Genomic DNA, 18984 nt, shown 5'->3' on the forward strand with positions numbered 1-18984 from the left:
TCCGTGTGTGTGTCTGTGTGTGTGTGTCTGTGTGTCCCCGTGTGTGTGTCTGTGTGTGTGTGTGTGTGTGTGTGTCCGTGTGTGTGTCTGTGTGTGTGTGTATGTGTGTCCGTGTGTGTGTGTGTAACAGCGGCTGCTCGCCAGTCTGACTGGGACGGCATCGTTGCGTGTCACCGTGGTCGCCTAGCAACCACGACGTGGAACTACCAACGGTGCACCATGGGAGCTCATCACCTGCAGCCGCCGATCGCTCGCGGCAACGCCATCGCTACGGTAACAGCAGTTTCACACCTGTTTCTCTTAGCCCCTCCCCCGATTCCTCCCACGGTCACATGACTTCCTGTCTCTGTTCGCCAGGCTGTCGACATCACTTCCTGCGGGAACTTCGCTGTGATTGGCTCGTCGTGTGGCCGCGTCGACGTGTACAACCTGCAGTCAGGCCTGCACCGCGGCTGCTATGGCAACGAGGAGAAAGGTTGTTGATTGGTCCGTTCTTTGTGTCTGCCTGTCTGCCTGTCTGTCTGCCTGTCTGTCTGCCTGTCTTCCTGTCTGCCTGTCTGCCTGTCAGCCTGCCTGTCTGCCTGTCTGTCTGTCTGCCTGCCTGTCTGCCTGCCTGTCTGCCTGCCTGTCTGTCTGTCTGTCTGTCTGTCTGTCTGCCTGCCTGCCTGCCTGTCTGCCTGCCTGCCTGCCTGCCTGCCTGCCTGTCTGTCTGTCTGCCTGTCTGCCTGCCTGTCTGTCTGTCTGCCTGTCTGTCTGGATAATGTATCCCAACATTAGCCACTTTAAAAAAAAAAATAAAAAACCAAATTGTGGCTAATTCAGGAACAATCTTGTTCTCATATTTAGTTTTTACATTGTGCTCTAAATTTATATTTTCCTTCCGTTTTCATTTCTTTTTATTTCATCTCTATTGTATTTTTTAATAATAATGTAAATCTGTATTTTTACTTGTGACCAAAAGCCTGACTAGGAACAAACACTCTGATACAAACATCAGATGACTGTTGAAGGTTATCTACGTTTTATTTGTATCTGTCCCTATCTAAATAAACCTTTAAAAACAAAACAAAAAAATAAATGTCCAAATATTCGTTGCAGCTCACAGCGGTGCGGTGCGAGGCGTTGCCACGGAGACCCTGAACCAGATGACCTTCACCGCGGGCTCTGATTGGCTGCTCAAGTTCTGGCGCTTCAAGAGCAGGAAACAGGAAGATCAGCTGAAGCTACACGCTGCACCGGCTAGCATGATGCTACACAGAGACAGGTAGCTAACAGCTAGCACCATGCTACACAGAGACAGGTAGCTAACAGCTAGCACCATGCTAGACAGAGACAGGTAGCTAACAGCTAGCACCATGCTACACAGAGACAGGTAGCTAACAGCTAGCATGATGCTACACAGAGACAGGTAGCTAACAGCTAGCACCATGCTACACAGTGACAGGTAGCTAACTGCTAGCACCATGCTACACAGAGACAGGTAGCTAACAGCTAGCACCATGCTACACAGAGACATGTAGCTAACAGCGAGCACCATGCTACACAGAGACAGGTAGCTAACAGCGAGCACCATGCTACACAGAGACAGGTAGCTAACAGCTAGCACCATGCTACACAGAGACAGGTAGCTAACAGCTAGCACCATGCTACACAGAGACAGGTAGCTAACAGTGTTGTGTTTCTGTTTCTTCTTAGCGGGATGCTAGCACTAGCGCTGGATGACTTCACGCTAGCGGTGGTCGACATAGAAACCAGACGGGTCGTCAGGAAGTTTGCAGGTCACCATGGCAACGTCAACGACATGGTGGGTCCACGGAAGCTAACGATGCTAACTGTAGTGGCCACTTCCCTCAGACTGAACTAATTAGTGGGAATGCTGATTCAGCAGCATTCGGTTCTTTATTTTGGCTCTCCGTAACTTCTGCAGACTTTCAGCTATTAACACCATTCAACTTTTAAAATGTTCAGCTCTTACAGCTAATGATGATGGGACTTCTTCAACTTTGTAGCTACTATTTATACTTTTTTAAATATTAAGCTTTTAAACATTTTATTTTAACATTAAAGTTAAATGAGAACGGGCTTCAAATCCTCTTCTGCTTCAAAATGTATCTCCTCCTACATTCTTCCACCTACAGACGTGATTCAAAATTTAAACTGTTCACTAAATATTCAGGTATTCAGGAATTATTATATGTTTTGATATCTTTTACAGTTTTTGTGAAAAAGCTGTTTAAGTTTAGGCTTCATTTCAGGATTTTTCTGCGTTTCTAATGTGTGTGTATTGGGCTGCTTAGAGTGATGATGTCTTCAATTAGAGTGGGAAACTTTGAAAAAATTATCTTAGTTCCTTCTTTCTAAATTGCTCTCACACCCACAATTGTTACTTGTCATGCACATGTTATACATCAAAAAATAGGTATTTTTGTCTAGTTTCATCCAATGTGCTAAGTTATGCGATAAGTCTTATACTTTTGGCTCAGCGAGCTTCCAAATGAGAGTTCCAAATCTTCCTCACTTCGCTGCCCTGTTAAAAATCCTCCACATTTCTCAGTGAAATGCAAAGCAAACCACTTTTTTAAATCGCTGATATGCCCACATTTTTAAGTTTACCCACATACATTTTATACCGATACGTTCACAAAGGCTTTGTGGTGCTCAGGATGACGTCATTTGACTGATAGCAGTTATCGTTTTGCCAGTCTGAGCCTTTATTTGAGAGCTCACTCTCAGGGTCTTTCTGTAGCTGCAGTGTGAGCCAGCTGACAGTTTCAGCAGGTGTCACACTCGTTAACTGATTACACTTCAAAGGATGTTTACAGACATATTCATTGGTCATTGGTTACCATGACTACACGCATTTTCTGCAGGAAATGAATGTTCTAGTTTAGTTTTAATGTTGCCCGTGTTGTTCCTCAGACATTCAGCCCTGACGGCCGGTGGCTGGTTACCGCGGCGATGGACTGTACCATCCGTACCTGGGACCTCCCATCTGGAAGGTGAGATTAATTAATGTGTGTGTGTGTGTGTGTGTTAGAGAGACTGTGTGTGTGTGTGTGTGTGTGTGTGTGTGTGTGTGTGTGTGTGTGTTAGTGTTAGAGAGACTGTGTGTGTTTGTGTGTTAGAGAGACTGTGTGTGTTTGTGTGTTAGAGAGACTGTGTGTGTGTGTGTGTGTGTGTGTGTGTGTGTGTGTTAGTGTTAGAGAGACTGTGTGTGTTTGTGTGTTAGAGAGACTGTGTGTGTGTGTGTGTGTGTGTGTGTTATAGTAGAGACTGTGTGTGTTTGTGTGTTAGAGAGACTGTGTGTGTGTGTGTGTTAGTGTTAGAGACTGTGTGTGTTTGTGTGTTAGAGAGACGTGTTGTGTGTGTGTGTGTGTTAGTGTTAGAGAGACTGTGTGTGTGTGTGTGTGTGTGTGTGTGTGTGTGTGTGTGTGTGTGTGTGTGTGTGTGTGTGTGTGTGTGTGTGTGTGTGTAGAGACTGTTGTGTGTTTGTGTGTTAGAGAGACTGTGTGTGTGTGTGTGTGTGTGTGTGTGTGTGTGTGTGTGTGTTAGTGTTAGAGACTGTGTGTGTTTGTGTGTTAGAGAGACTGTGTGTGTGTGTGTGTGTGTGACAGTCTTCTAATTAATAAATAATTAAATACTTAAATAATATTTTCTTCTTCTTCAGTCTGGTGGACTGTTTCCTGGTTGCCATGGCGCCGGTGGGCGTGTCCCTGTCGCCGACCGGAGACTTCCTGGCGACGGCTCACGTGGACAGTCTGGGCGTGTACCTCTGGTCTGGACCAATCACACTGCAGCTAATAATAATGACAATTATGTTTAATTCAGCCTTCAAAATATTAGTTTTTTTTATTCTTTCATTTTATTTTGAAAGTTTTAATTTGATAAAATAAATATACATGAATATGTTGATTTTATAATATAAATTTTTTATAATATTAAAATAAGTTATTTAAGCAAAATCATATCTATAAAAACATTTTTGATTATTAAAAATGTTTTGAACTCCATTAATTTAATATTACGTGTAAATACTCTACAGTTTTCAGTATTTTTATTTCTTCTGGTTTTAGTTAATTTCTTTATCATTTTAGGGGAAATTAAACTTTTTTTATTTGTTTTAAAATTAAGTTAAATTATATTTTTTTCTTTTACAGTTTAAATATTTTTTTCTTTGTCATTTATTTGTAAATATATTCTTGTAATTAACAGAGGAAATCTATATTTACGTGTTTATATGTTTACGTTGTTTATGAATGGGTAATATCTGTAAACAGTGATCAGCCAATCACAGTGCAGCTCTGCTCCCTCAGGACCAATAAGAGCCTGTGTGGACCTGTGGGGCTCCGCCCCCTCCCGGCTGACCACCAACCGACCGAGGAGACCCTGCCGGGCGTCACGGTGGACGAATCGGAACAGGAAGTGACATCAGAGGAGGTCGATGATGCGTACGAGTCGGCAGAGCAGCTGGGGGCGGAGCTTGTGACGCTGTCGCTGCTGCCGGAGTCTCGCTGGAAGAGTCTGCTGCACCTCGACGTCATCAAGGTGACCTCATCACTGACATCATCACGGTGACATCATCACTGACGTCATCACTGCCATCATCACTGCCATCATCACCACATCACGCCAAAGTCTGTCTGTATACATGATTTATAATTTAGATGTGTGTGTGTGTGTGTGTGTGTGTGTGTGTGTGTGTGTGTGTGTGTGTGTGTGTGTGTGTGTGTGTGTGTGTGTGTGTGTGTGTGGAGGAGGAATAAACCTGTAGCTCCTCCTGCTGCTCCGGCTGCTGCTCCGTTCTTCCTGCCAACACTTCCTGGTCTCACGCCGAGATTCGCCGCGCCTACGGCAACCGAACAGGAAACACAGGTACAGCTTCTTCTTCTTCTACTGCTGCTTCTTCCACGCAGAGCTTTTATTTCAGATATTTACATTTTAACCAGAAACAGCCCCGAAACCCCCATCACCAAACTCCACCAGACTCCATGTAAATAACCAGGACTTTTAGCGTGTATAGAGCCAGCATATCTCCACCAGACTCCATGTAAATATATTTTTTTTTTTTTATTTAAAAAATCTTTTCCTTTCACCAGACTCCATGTAAATAATCAGGACTTTTAGCGTGTATAGAGCCAGCATATCTCCACCAGACTCCATGTAAATAATCAGGACTTTTAGTGTGTATAGAGCCAGCATATCTCCACCAGACTCCATGTAAATGAGCGTTATTACTAAAACAGAAGGGGGCCCTGTCCATGGTGCTGAAAAACAGCAATATTACTAAAACAGAAGTGAGGTGAGTTTGGTGATGGTGATTTCGGGGCTGTTTCATGTTAAACTAAAAGGATCTTACTCTTTAACTAAAAGGTCTATCTCTGTAGGGATCCATCCCATAATGTTGTCAGACACTTATAGAATAATAATGTGTAATATTAATAATACTAATGGATGATATGTTGTTGTTCAGTCCAAGCTGCTGCGTTGGGGATTGTTGTCTCAGAGGTCAGAGTTCAGCTCTGATCTGGAGTCAGCGCTGCAGACCGGATCATGTGAGTCCACTTCTCTCTCATTCATCATTAACGTCATAGTCACAGACAGACAGACAGACAGTTATAATCTGCCTGTCTGTCTGTCTGTCTGTCTGTCTGTCTGGATCATGTGAGTCCACATCTCTCTCATTCATCATTATATTCATTGTCATCATTTAATCAATCATTACTTAATCACAATCATTTAATTGTTGTATTTTTATTTGTCAGTTATTTTTATAAAATATCCTTAGGTGTGAGATGTTTTACTAACTCTCTGTCTGTCTCTCTGTCTGTTTCTCTGCCTGCCTGTCTGTCTGTCTCTCTGTCGGTCCGTCTGTCTGTCTGTCTGCCTGTCTGTCTCTCTCTCTGTCTGCCTGTCTCTCTGTCTGTCTGTCTGTCTGTCTGTAGTTGAGCGCCCGCTGCGTCTCCTGAAGGATTGTGGGCCGTCGGCGCTCTCTGTGGAGCTCAGCGCTCTGACATCAGAGGGGGGCGGAGCCAGCGGTCTGACATCAGAAGGGGGCGGGGCCAGCAGCCTCCTGCTCGCCTTCATCCAGATGATTGACAGCATGTTGGCCAGTGGGCGGGACTTCGACCTGGCGCACGCCTACCTGGCTCTGTTCCTCAAGGTCAGCCAATCAGAATGCAGCGAGCCGTTAGCTTTCACAGTCTTTTATTGTGAAAATCTTTACTCAGTTTCCTGATTAGCTTTCACAGTCTTTTATTGTGAAATTTTTACTCAGTTTCTGATTAGCTTTCATATAGTCTTTTATTGTGAAAATCTTTACTCAGTTTCCTGATTAGATTTCACACAGTCTTTTATTGTGAAAATCTTTACTCAGTTTCCTGTTTTTCTGTATGTTTTTCAGCTCCATCTCCGCTCGCTGTCGCAGGACCCTGTTGCCATGGCAGCGTTGCTCCGCCTCTCCTCCCGGCTGGAGGCGGGATGGGCGGAGCTACAGGCTTCATTCGACCAATCATTGTGTCTGCTGACGTATGCCAAGAGCGCTCTGCTGTAACACACACACACACACACACACACACACACACACACACAGACACACACACACACACACACACACACACACACACACACACACACACAGACACACACACACAGACACACACACACACACACACACACACACAGAACACACACACACACAGACACACACACACACACACACACACAACAGACACACACACACAGACACACACACACACACACACACACACACACACACACACACACACACACACACAGACACACACACACACACACACACACAGACACACACACACACACACACACACACACACACACACACACACACACACACACAGACACACACACACACAGACACACACACACACACACACAGACACACACACACACACACACACACACACACACACACACACACACACACACACACACACACACACACACAGACACACACAACAGACACACACACACACACACACACACACACACACACACACACACACACACACACAACACACACACACAGACCACACACACACACACACACACACACACAACCACACACACACACACACACACACACACACACACACACACACAGACACACACACACACACACACACACACACACACACAGACACACACACACACACACACACACACACACACACACACACACACACACACAGACACACACACACACACACACAGACACACACACACACACACACACACACACACACACACACACACACACACACACACACACACACACACACTCACCAAGCCACCCATGCAAACACACAGACACAGACAGAGTGTAAAAGGAGGTATTTTGACTCCTGGAGTTTTGAAAGAAGAATATTTAGGTATTGAGAGATTTCTGATTTTTAAGATTTTGTTTCCATGGTGATGAAACTTTTATTTTAGTTTTTTTGTAACAAAAACACAAATAAATAAATGAACCAGAACACAGTTTGTTTGTTTACTTTGTGTGACGATAACTTCTCTACACAATAAATCATTTCTGTTCTCTGAATGTCCTGTCTCAGGTCTCAGGGTCTCAGAGTCTCAGAGTCTCAGGGTCTCAGGGTCTCAGAGTCTCAGGGTCTCAGGTCTCAGGGTCTCAGGGTCTCAGAGTCTCAGGGTCTCAGGTCTCAGGGTCTCAGAGTCTCAGAGTCTCAGGGTCTCAGGGTCTCAGAGTCTCAGGGTCTCAGGTCTCAGGTCTCAGAGTCTCAGAGTCTCAGAGTCTCAGGTCTCAGGTCTCAGAGTCTCAGGGTCTCAGAGTCTCAGGGTCTCAGGGTCTCAGGTCTCAGAGTCTCAGGGTCTCAGAGTCTCAGGGTCTCAGAGTCTCAGGTCTCAGGTCTCAGGGTCTCAGAGTCTCAGAGTCTCAGGGTCTCAGGGTCTCAGAGTCTCAGGGTCTCAGAGTCTCAGGTCTCAGGGTCTCAGAGTCTCAGGGTCTCAGAGTCTCAGGGTCTCAGAGTGTCTCAGGTCTCAGGTCTCAGGGTCTCAGGTCTCAGAGTCTCAGGGTCTCAGAGTCTCAGGGTCTCAGGTCTCAGGTCTCAGGGTCTCAGAGTCTCAGAGTCTCAGGGTCTCAGGTCTCAGAGTCTCAGGTCTCAGGGTCTCAGAGTCTCAGAGTCTCAGGGTCTCAGGTCTCAGGTCTCAGGTCTCAGGGTCTCAGAGTCTCAGAGTCTCAGGGTCTCAGGTCTCAGAGTCTCAGGTCTCAGGGTCTCAGAGTCTCAGGTCTCAGGTCTCAGGGTCTCAGGTCTCAGGTCTCAGGGTCTCAGAGTCTCAGGGTCTCAGAGTCTCAGGTCTCAGGGTCTCAGGTCTCAGGGTCTCAGGTCTCAGAGTCTCAGAGTCTCAGGTCTCTGCAGTCTCAGGGTCTCAGAGTCTCAGGTCTCAGGGTCTCAGGGTCTCAGAGTCTCAGGTCTCAGGGTCTCAGAGTCTCAGAGTCTCAGGTCTCTGCAGTCTCAGGGTCTCAGAGTCTCAGAGTCTCAGGTCTCTGCAGTCTCAGGGTCTCAGAGTCTCAGAGTCTCAGGGTCTCAGGGTCTCAGGTCTCAGAGTCTCAGGGTCTCAGGTCTCAGAGTCTCAGGTCTCAGAGTCTCAGGTCTCAGGGTCTCAGGTCTCTGCAGTCTGGGCATGCCGTGGAGTTTGTTTGACACCAGGGATCGCTCAGCTTCCTGGTTGAATGAATTATTGATTCAAAAGGAGCGAAAATAAATCCGATATTAAATAGAAACATCAGTGAAGGTCACTTAACCAGCTCCAAGTTTGTTAAGTGCTCTTATTATGCTTTTTGGCTTTTCTCCCCTTGTATCTTTTAATATTAACGATCAATAAAACATATTTTATAGTATATACAACAGCATGAAAATATAAAACTAGCAGAAATATGTAAGCATTACAACTTCCAAATGAAGATAAAACCACTTCAAGTGTAGATTGTGTATTTAATGAAACATACACACGTTACAGATGTTACAGATGTTACAGATAATAATGCATGTTATTTGGCAGATGCCTTTCTAAATTCGTCACCTTCCTAAAATAATTGCCTAAGTCATTTTTTCAGGTTTTTCAGAAAACACAAAAAATAAAACTGCCTAAGTCACATGCTTGACATAGGCAGTTATACAAGGTGTAGAATCACATGACCTGTTCAACTGAGGATGTAGGCAATTTTACCAGAGGTGGCCTGCACCATGAGGAGATGATTTAGGCAACAAAATCATTTTTGTTAAAAAATGACTTAGGCAATTATTTTAGGAAGGTGAAGAGGGCATAAAAGAAGAAAATACAATAAAATACATTTAGCTTCAAAGAAATACATTTAACAAAATGGAGAACATCTGAAAAGAGTGTCAGAAATGTCCAAAAAGCAGTAAAACACGTTAGAGGTGTGACAGGTGTTACTTTAAAACAAGCTGGGCGCCCGGTTAGCTCAGCTGGTAGAGAGGGCCCATATATAGAGGTTTACTCCTGGACACAGCGGCCGCAGGTTTGACTCCGTCCTGCAGCCCTTTGCTGCTTGTCATCCTTCTCCCCCTGTCTTCAGCTGTCATGTCAATAAAGGCCTAAAAATGATCAAAAAATAATCTTAAAAAAACCAAGACAATCTCTATCTAACTACAAATAATCTGACTAGTGACGTCCAGGCCCCTGGGTGGTCCAGTGGTAGAGCGCGCCCTCAGTCCTCGACGCAGAGGCCACAGGTTCGAGTCCAACCTGAGGCCCTATCCTGCATGCCCCCCCCCCCCTCTCTTCTTTCAAAGCTGTCACTAATAAAAGCCTAAAATGACAAAAACAAATCCTCTTATAACAGAATAACAGCTGGATTAATTATTAATAAAATGTAAAACAACATCAGGGTTCTGATTGGATGATGTCTGGTGTTGGGGACCAATCAGAAGACAGAACCCAAATCAACATGAAATAAAATCAATAAAACAAGAAATATATCAAAAACAGACCAGAGACATTAAACTAACATCGCTACGGTTACAGTTACAGAATAAATCAACATTTCATTAATTAACAAGAAAATATAAAAATATGAAAACATGAAAACAATAATCAGCTGTTATTTCAGATTTAGTTTCTGTACAAACTCAACACTTCCTGTTTCAAAATAAAAGCCCTCAGACAGAATCCTTTTCTTCCCTAATATTCATGTTCGGAGAAAGAATTAATAAAGAAATAGTAAAGAAAGAAAGAATTAATAGTAGATTTTTTAGAAATGAGTTGATGTTTCTGTGTGAACGACATCTTTCCTTCTCACTTCTTCTCACACACACACACACACTCACACACACACACTCACACACACACACTCACACACACACACTCACACACACACACACACACACACTCACACAACACACTCACACACACACACTCACACACACACAAACACACACACACACACACACACACACACTCACACACCACACACCACACACAACACACCACACACAACAACACACACACACCACACACACACCTCACACACACACACACTACACACACCAATCACACCACCAACAACACACACACCCCACACCACACAAACACACCCCCACCCGCACACACACAAACAACCACCACAAAAAAAACAAAAACTCACAAACCTCTACACACACTAACACTCACACTCCCACCCACACACACCACACACAACACTACCCCCACACCAACACACTACACAACACACAACCACACATGCACACACACGCACAACACACACACACACACACACACGCACACACGCACTCACACACGCACTCACACACTCACACACACGCACTCACACATGCACACACACACGCACTCACACACAAACACATACACGCACACACACGCACACACGCACTCACACACGCACACACACACATGCTCACACACACTCACACACTCACACACACGCACACACGCACTCACACACTCACACACACACACTCACACACCCTCACACACTCACACACGCACGCACTCACACACTCACACACACGCACACACGCACTCACACACACACACACACGCACACTCACACACACACACACACTCACACACGCACACACTCACACACTCACACACACACACACACACACACACACACACACACACACACACACACACACACACACACACACACACACACACACACACACACACACACACACTGTGGTGTCCTTTGCAGCAGGGGGGAAAGTTTTCAGAGTTTAGTAAATTGAAACAAATAAGACAGACAGACTAAAACCAAGTTGGGTTTTTGTATTTTATTAGAAAGATATATTTGCAAATAGGATCAACATGATTTCACAAAAGGCCGCAGCCCCGTGTGGAGTCAGTTCCTCCAATGAGTGAACAGAACACCAGGCTTATATGCATCTTCAGAGTGACAGCACACACACACTTGGATTATTATGACGCTACAATTCTTACAGGCAATCTGATACACATGAAGATAATCAGAAAAAACACAAGAGACATCTCGGAGCCATTTCGCCTCCTCCTCCCTGTACGATAGTTTTAGGGTGACCTTGTAGCCCCTATCTGTTCAGACAAACAGTGCTCACATTATGTTCCAGACTGGAAAGCTCAGCAGTTAGAATCAAAATCTGCATGTGAAATGAGATCAACTCTTTCAGCATTTGTGAGAGAAGTAAAGTACGAATTTAACATAAAAATATAAGGAATTATGCTTAAATGTAATTTTCCCATTACAACACACATACACACACAGTTCTTTGCTGTTGTAGTTGACATTATGTTGAAAATCAGAAGGTTAGAGGCAGTGTTATTGCTCCCAGATGTCGTGCAGCTTTTCTAAATAACAACTTACATGAGGAGTTCATGAAATATTGGGTAATAAAATGCATAGCAGCAAAGATATGAAACAAAGTCATTCTTTCGGTCACTTTTGACCCCTTCTTCTTTTGTTGAAGATTTTAATGTCACGCGATTTCGCAGAAACAGTAAGTAAAGTAATATTGTGTTTAAAAGTAAGATTATATTAAAAAAGATTGTTTCTAAAACAATAGATTGTACAAATGCTATTGTAGTGCAGTCTGAGCATAAATAAAGTACAGTATGACTATAAGTAGCAGTAAATAAATAACAGATATTTCACACGCTACTTATATTCACACTGTACTTATTTATGTTTGTACTGTATTTATGTTGACACCGTACTACAATAGAATTTGTACAATCCATTTGATCTTTTTAACCTAATCTTACTTTTATTTAACGTTTTTTTATTTATTTATTACTGTAGTTTTGTTACTTTATACATTTATTGACTTTTGTTTCTCTTATTTTACTTTGAATATGACTGTGAGCATCTTTCTATCTATTCTGATTTTGATGACTGATAAATTATTGCACCAACTAATTATTGTGAAGAAATAAAGTCTTTATTCATTCATTCATTCATTCATAACATGCATGAATGAAAAAAAGGAACAGGAAGAAGAAAATCTTATGGTACCTGTCACTTATTTGTGCACATAAAAAATAGAAATGAGTGGATCAACGCCCTATCTTTATTTTCCAACAAAAAAAAAAAAAATTACTACCTATATTTATAAAAAAAAAAAAATAAAAAATAAAAAAAAAAAAAAAAAAAAAAAAAAAAAAAAACAAAAAAAAAAAAAAAAAAAAAAAAACAAAAAAAAAAAAAAAAAAAAAAAAAAAAATAAAAAAAAAAAACCCCAAAAAAAAAATAAAAAAAAAAAAAACAAAAAACAAAACAAAAAAAAAAAAAAAAAAAAAAAAAAAAAAAAAAAAAAAAAAAAAAAAAAAACCTAACCCCAAAAAAAAAAAAAAAAAAAAACAACAAAAATTTTTAATTTAAAAAAAAAAAAAAAAAAAATAAAATTTTTATAACAAACTTTTTAAAAAAAAAAAAAAAAAAATTTAAACACTAAATTTAAATAAAGTTTTATATTTTAAACAAAAAAAAAACACCTTTTTTTTTTTTTTTAAAAAAAAAAACAAAAAATAAAAATAAAAAAAAAAAAAAAATAATTGTTTTTTTTTTGATAATAATAATTTTAAAAAAAAAAAAATAAATAAAAAAAAATTTTAACCAAAATTCCTCCAACAAAAAAAAAAAAAAAAAAAAAAAAAAAAAAAAAAAAAAAAAAAAAAAAAAAAAAAAAAACAAAAAAAAAAAAAAATAAAAAAAAATATATAAACTATGTGATCTTTCCAATTCAATTAATCATCCAAAATAACACCTAAAAATGTTATCTCATTAACTCTTTCAATATCAATTCCTTCAATTGCTAGTCTTACGTTTTCATTCTTTTTACAATTACCAAAAATCATGTATTTAGTTTTTTCCCAATTTAAACATAATTTATTTTTATCAAACCATTTCTTAATTTTTCCATTTCTGAATTTATATTTTCTATAATTTCTGACAGATTATTTCCAGAATAAAAAATGTTGGTATCATAGGCAAACATCAAACACTGTACTACCTTAGCCCCTTAACGCCAACTGTCGCTAATTAGCATCCAACCCCTTCCATTCCGACTGCAGGCGAGATAGCGTGTGTATTCATTTATTTGTCAATTACTTGAAAATGTGTTTTTTTAATCTTACCATTTTGTAAAGAATTTTACCATAAATGCCTGTTGTCGCCAATTTGCATCATACCTAAATTTATATCTATTCTATATGCTATAGACAAATTAACAATCTCAATTTAATTTAGCATCAGCTTGGAGCCAGGAGCACACATAATAAAGTTCTTATATAATTGTGAATAAATTCAGGCGTCAAGGGGTTAGACACTTCGCAGAGGTCATTAATGGACAAAATAAAAAGTAATGGGCCTAAAACGGACCCTTGTGGTACTCCACATATTATATCTTTTAACTCAGATTTTTTACCTTTAATTTGAACAAACTGCTGTCGATTGCTGAGATAACTTTTGAGCCATTTATGAGCTAGACCCCTAATGCCATAGTTGTATGATTTTGACAATAGCAGACTATGATTTTTGGTGTTGAATGCTTTGCTTAAGTCGATGAAGACCCCCACTGTGTGTTGCTTATTCTCAGTTGCAGATGTAATTTTTTCTATAAGTTCAATTAATGCCAAAGCTGTTGATCTTTTTGCTCTAAAGCCATATTGTTTTTCAGTGAGTAATTTATGTTTTTCTAAAAAAATATTTAGTTTTTGAGAAAACCACTTTTCCAGGATTTTAGAAAACTGAGAGAGCAATGACACTGGTCTATAGTTATTAAAGTGATGTACATTTCCCTTTTTGAAAAGTGGAACGACTTTGGCGACCTTCATCTTCTCAGGAAAAACACCCGAATGTATAGACAAATTAAAAATAAAAGTCAGAGGATTAATAATGCAGTTAATGGTCCTTTTTACAATGGTCATGTCCAGTCCATCACTATCAGTAGATGTTTTATTTTCACATTTGCTAACAATAGACACAATTTCATTTTCCTTAACCTCACCCAGGAACATGGACTGCATTATTCTGCAGGTAGCATTTTGCCTTTGGTTAGATATATCAATTGATTTGGCAATGTTTTCCCCAATATTAATAACAAATGAGTTAAATTCATTGGCCACATCTATGCTATTGTTCATAACAGTTTCATTGTACACAAAATATTCAGGGAACTTAATATGTTGTGAGTTTGGTTTTATTATTTTATTTAATATTTTCCATGTTTTCATATTTCCTTTTTTATCTTTCAACTGTTTATTGTAATAATCCCTTTTAGTTTCTCTTAAAATTGTCGTCAATTTATTTTTGTATGCTTTATATTTGGCCTCACAATTAGGTGTCCCAAGTCTTTATACAATCTGCTTTAATTAATCCTAATGTCATCCAAGGTTTTATCACTTTTAGGAGGTTTCTTTGACAGCTTTAGTGGGCAACATTTATCATAACTAGATATATACATATTTAAAAAGGTTTCACATGCTGTATTCACATCAGTCACATAAACACCTGACCAGTTCTGTTGTGAAAGCTCACTCCTAAAGTCATTTATTGTTTTCTCAGTTCTTACTCTAAAATATGAAGGCTGATGTGAGCTCTGTTATATCTCAGGTTGCATATCACATATGGTAAAAACAGGCAAATGATCGCTTAAGTCATTTATCAATAATCCACTTTGAACAATTTTTTGAACATCATTTGTGAGAATATTATCAATTAATGTGGCACACAAGCTAGTAATTCTGCTAAGCTGTGTAATTAAAGAAAAAAGAGATCTTGTATGCAATGCATCTAAGAAATCTAAAGTAAACTTACATTTAGATTGATTAAGAAAATCAATATTGAAATCACCACTTATTAAAAGTGTTTTCTGGTTATTCTGTGTATCAAGTAATTGTTCAAATTTGTCCTGAAAAACATCTATTTTGGATCCTTGAGCTCTATAAATACAAGCAACAATCACATTCCTGTTTTTTCCCATATCACTTTCAACAGCTACACATTCAAAGATTCCCTCGATTGCAATAGACATTTTTTCAACAAGTTTGCATTTCAAATGACTGTCAACATACAATGCCACACCTCCTCCTCTTTTTTCTGATCTATTTAAGTGGTATAACTTGTATCCTTCTAGTTCAAAGTCTACACCCTTTTCATTACTAATCCATGTTTCAGAAAGTTCAGTAAAGACTTCTGATGTTGAAATGAACAAGTGACAGACTGTCCCTTAAATTAACATTTAAATTATATTCATAGTCAGTATAATATTTAGGTGTCACCTGTTTCATTCAACCCATGGCTATCAGGGTCCAGGTCTTTATCAAATTCATGCATGCTTTGCTCTCTAGTATCAAATCTTGTCAGTGTTATACTTATCTAGTTTTAAATAATAACAACTAAAAATCTCCATATATCCACATATGTATTCAAAAGATAGGTAGAAAACAAAATATTGGTGATTGAACATTCCCTTCCCACTCTTCCCCCACTCATAGTAGAACATTCTACTGGTTACAGTGCCACATGTTGAGTGCCAATAGCATTTCTTTTCTTTTGAGTTTATTAAACTCATATGTGTTGATTAAGAACTATTTTGCGGATTTAGTAACAAACTACTTAAAATGATTTCATAGTTACTTAAATTGATAGTTTTAAGATTATTTATGTCCAATTTTTGACAGAACAAATCAACAGTGCATGTAATTAAGATATTAGAATTATTGAATCCATATAGTATGTTGCTACACAGAATAGGCAGAATCAATACAGTATAGTTATGTAAAATAACATTTTCCTCATGCATTTAAATCTGGTGCATCTCCTGACCTCTGGCATTATAACATCAGAGGTGTCTGTATGTGGAAACTTCTCTCTAGACTCCATCTTTAGACACGTTAAGTCCTTTTAAATGGCCATCTATCAAATGGACTAAACATTTTACTAGTTTTTCTTTTCTTTGGTTTTTTAGGAAAACCTTTGAAAGGCCTGTTGGTCTCAGGAACAGAGCAGTAGCTGATGTAACAAACAAGAAGACAGACTGATTCAACAGAAAACCCTCCAACCTGTGATCCATACCTGTGTTTTTAAAGTCCTGGTCAGAGATATAAGGAGGAGGTTTCTGTCACTTTAGTATGTGGGATTTTGATGGATGACCTTTTGACCTGGGGTCAAGAGGTCACGACCTGTCAGAAAGTGATTGATGCCTTCCAGGTGTGTGTGACTGGTCTGTTCTGGAAGCTTCTAGAAAGGCGTGTCCCGAAAATGACGGGTGTTAAGTGCTGCAATGAGCGGCACAGGAAGTAGAAAAATGTTTCATTTAAATGATCCAATGAGCGTTAGAGATGAAATATCCGGATGTGTTTGAAATGATCCAGTGAGAGAAGAGGGGTGTAGCGTTAAATTTTGAGCATAAAAGGGTTTCTTCCCCGTTTGAAACAGAGAAAGATAGGTTTTTCATTCTACACACAGCATGAATGTAAGTTTGAGTAACACTACCGTTGCGAAATGAGCCAATGACCAAGAATTAAATCAAGTATCTTTACACTCTTTGAAGCAGAGAGCAGAACGGTGTGAAGGCAGGGTTGTAAAATAGGAAGATGTTAAGGCTCCTCTTACAACAGGCCAAGTAAGGTGATTGTAATAAGCGTGAATGGGCCCAACCCAAAGGTCAATGCATTTCTAACCACACCACACACACACACACACACACACAACACTCACACCTCCCACACACACCACACGCACACACACACACACAAACAGCCACAGTTCATGTTGTCAGTACATGTTGATCGTATGTCTGTGCATGCTTAGCTCTAGTCCATATGTCTGGCTGTCCCTACGTCCTCCTGCTCCGTACCTCATCTGGCTGTGCCTCTTCGTTCTGGCCCGGTGTTCACTCCCTTTTTCTTTCCCAAACAAAAAAACCCCTTTTTCCCACTTTTCCCCATGCCCACAGCAACACTCTACCAGAAATTGCGTTTTCAATTCAAATAAGCGGCCCAGTGAGAAGTAGTAAAAAAAAAACATTTTCAACAGATCACACAAAACCACAAATGGCATTTGAACATATAACATTCATTGGATTGACTTCTTTACTTTTGAATGTGATTTATTCAACTTAGTCACACTATTTTTTGTTTACGGTCAAAAATGACCGCTTCATAGAAAAAAAAAAAAAATATAATATTCATCCATACACACACTCCTACAACTTTCCTGTGCTTGTATGCCATTATACACATGAAACACACGCACACAAACAGACACAGTTCATGTTGTCAGTACATGTTGTCATGTGCACCTTACGTATGGGAGCCACAATGTTCCGACACATATGCATATGAATTTTAATTTGTGAATACATTTGTATCATTTAAATATAACCACATTGACTTAAAAGATTGTTTGTGTTTTAATGTGGTGAAAGATGCAAACAAAATTTAAAAACAAAAGTATGCTTTTTGTATTTATACAAAATGCAACCTGAACAAACAAATATGTTTCTTGAAAACGCCAAGTGCAAAAGTAAATAGTTCTAACGAAGCTATATAGAGTTCACCCGGATGCATTTATGTTTTTGAGAGCGTACGTTGTAATTCAGAATTAAAAACAATGTCGCCAAAATGTGAAAGTCTTACAGGCAAGATATGGTATGTTCAACATGAATTTGTGAATACAAAACTTATTTTGTATAATTTTAATATATCTAGCACATTTGACAAAAAAAATGTGTTTAATGTGGTGAAAGATGTCAATTTAAAAGATCAGTACTTCCTTAAGATTACGACCCTCATAAAACTGAATTCAAAGAAAACAAAAAAAAAGTTGAATCTGTTAAGATTCATGAAGGGGCATACAAAGGCAAAGTTAGAGGGACGTAAGATAAACCGCGGGTAAAGGAATTTACACCGGTAGAACAATATTAAGAACCAACACGGGAAGAAGGTCAATATGGATGCACTCAACAACATGAACGGGTGCATGGGACGGAAGCTATAAGTAAGCAGATTTGGAAAACGTAAATCGTAACTAAAGCAAGATCTAAAAATGTTTAAAGAAGAAATTGAACATGACACGCCAAGAAGAATTCCACGAAGTTCAAGCAAGACGTCCAACCAACAGCTGGCGACTATACATGCATGCTATAAAGGAGCAAAAACGAGAAAATCAGCAAGATGGAGACCCAGATCGATGACGAACGATGTGGAGGTACTGAAGCTAAACACACTCTCCCAACAAATGATGAAAGGACCAACAGAAGCTGGAGGAAAAATTGAATGACTTGGTCTCGGCGAGCAGGGCAAGAGATGGGTCAGTGATAGCGTTTGTTAAAAACTGTTGCAACCGAACTGAGTGATGAAGGTGGATTTGCAGATACAAGCGCACCCTACAAAGCCCCTGGCACACGATACCTGGGTTTTGGAAAAATTAATTTCCAGCAATACAGTACTAAAGGGAGATGATTATCC

General features: G+C 39.8%; 1 protein-coding gene across 1 annotated transcript in view; it reads left to right on the plus strand.

The window, feature by feature from the left end:
• Positions 1-6651, plus strand: part of wdr36 (WD repeat domain 36) — a 23036-nt gene extending 16385 nt beyond the window's left edge. The window contains exons 12-22 of the mRNA XM_039779456.1: positions 131-273; positions 358-475; positions 1099-1264; positions 1696-1804; positions 2920-2999; positions 3668-3775; positions 4314-4545; positions 4753-4872; positions 5471-5552; positions 5943-6160; positions 6401-6651. Of these exons, the coding sequence (XP_039635390.1) occupies positions 131-273; positions 358-475; positions 1099-1264; positions 1696-1804; positions 2920-2999; positions 3668-3775; positions 4314-4545; positions 4753-4872; positions 5471-5552; positions 5943-6160; positions 6401-6550 (1526 nt within the window). The 3' untranslated portion in view covers positions 6551-6651. The remainder of the gene's footprint in view (positions 1-130; positions 274-357; positions 476-1098; positions 1265-1695; positions 1805-2919; positions 3000-3667; positions 3776-4313; positions 4546-4752; positions 4873-5470; positions 5553-5942; positions 6161-6400) is intronic.
• The last annotated feature ends 12333 nt before the right edge of the window (positions 6652-18984 follow it).

The sequence above is a fragment of the Perca fluviatilis genome, chromosome 17, assembly GCF_010015445.1.
Source record: "Perca fluviatilis chromosome 17, GENO_Pfluv_1.0, whole genome shotgun sequence".
Taxonomy (NCBI): domain Eukaryota; kingdom Metazoa; phylum Chordata; class Actinopteri; order Perciformes; family Percidae; genus Perca; species Perca fluviatilis.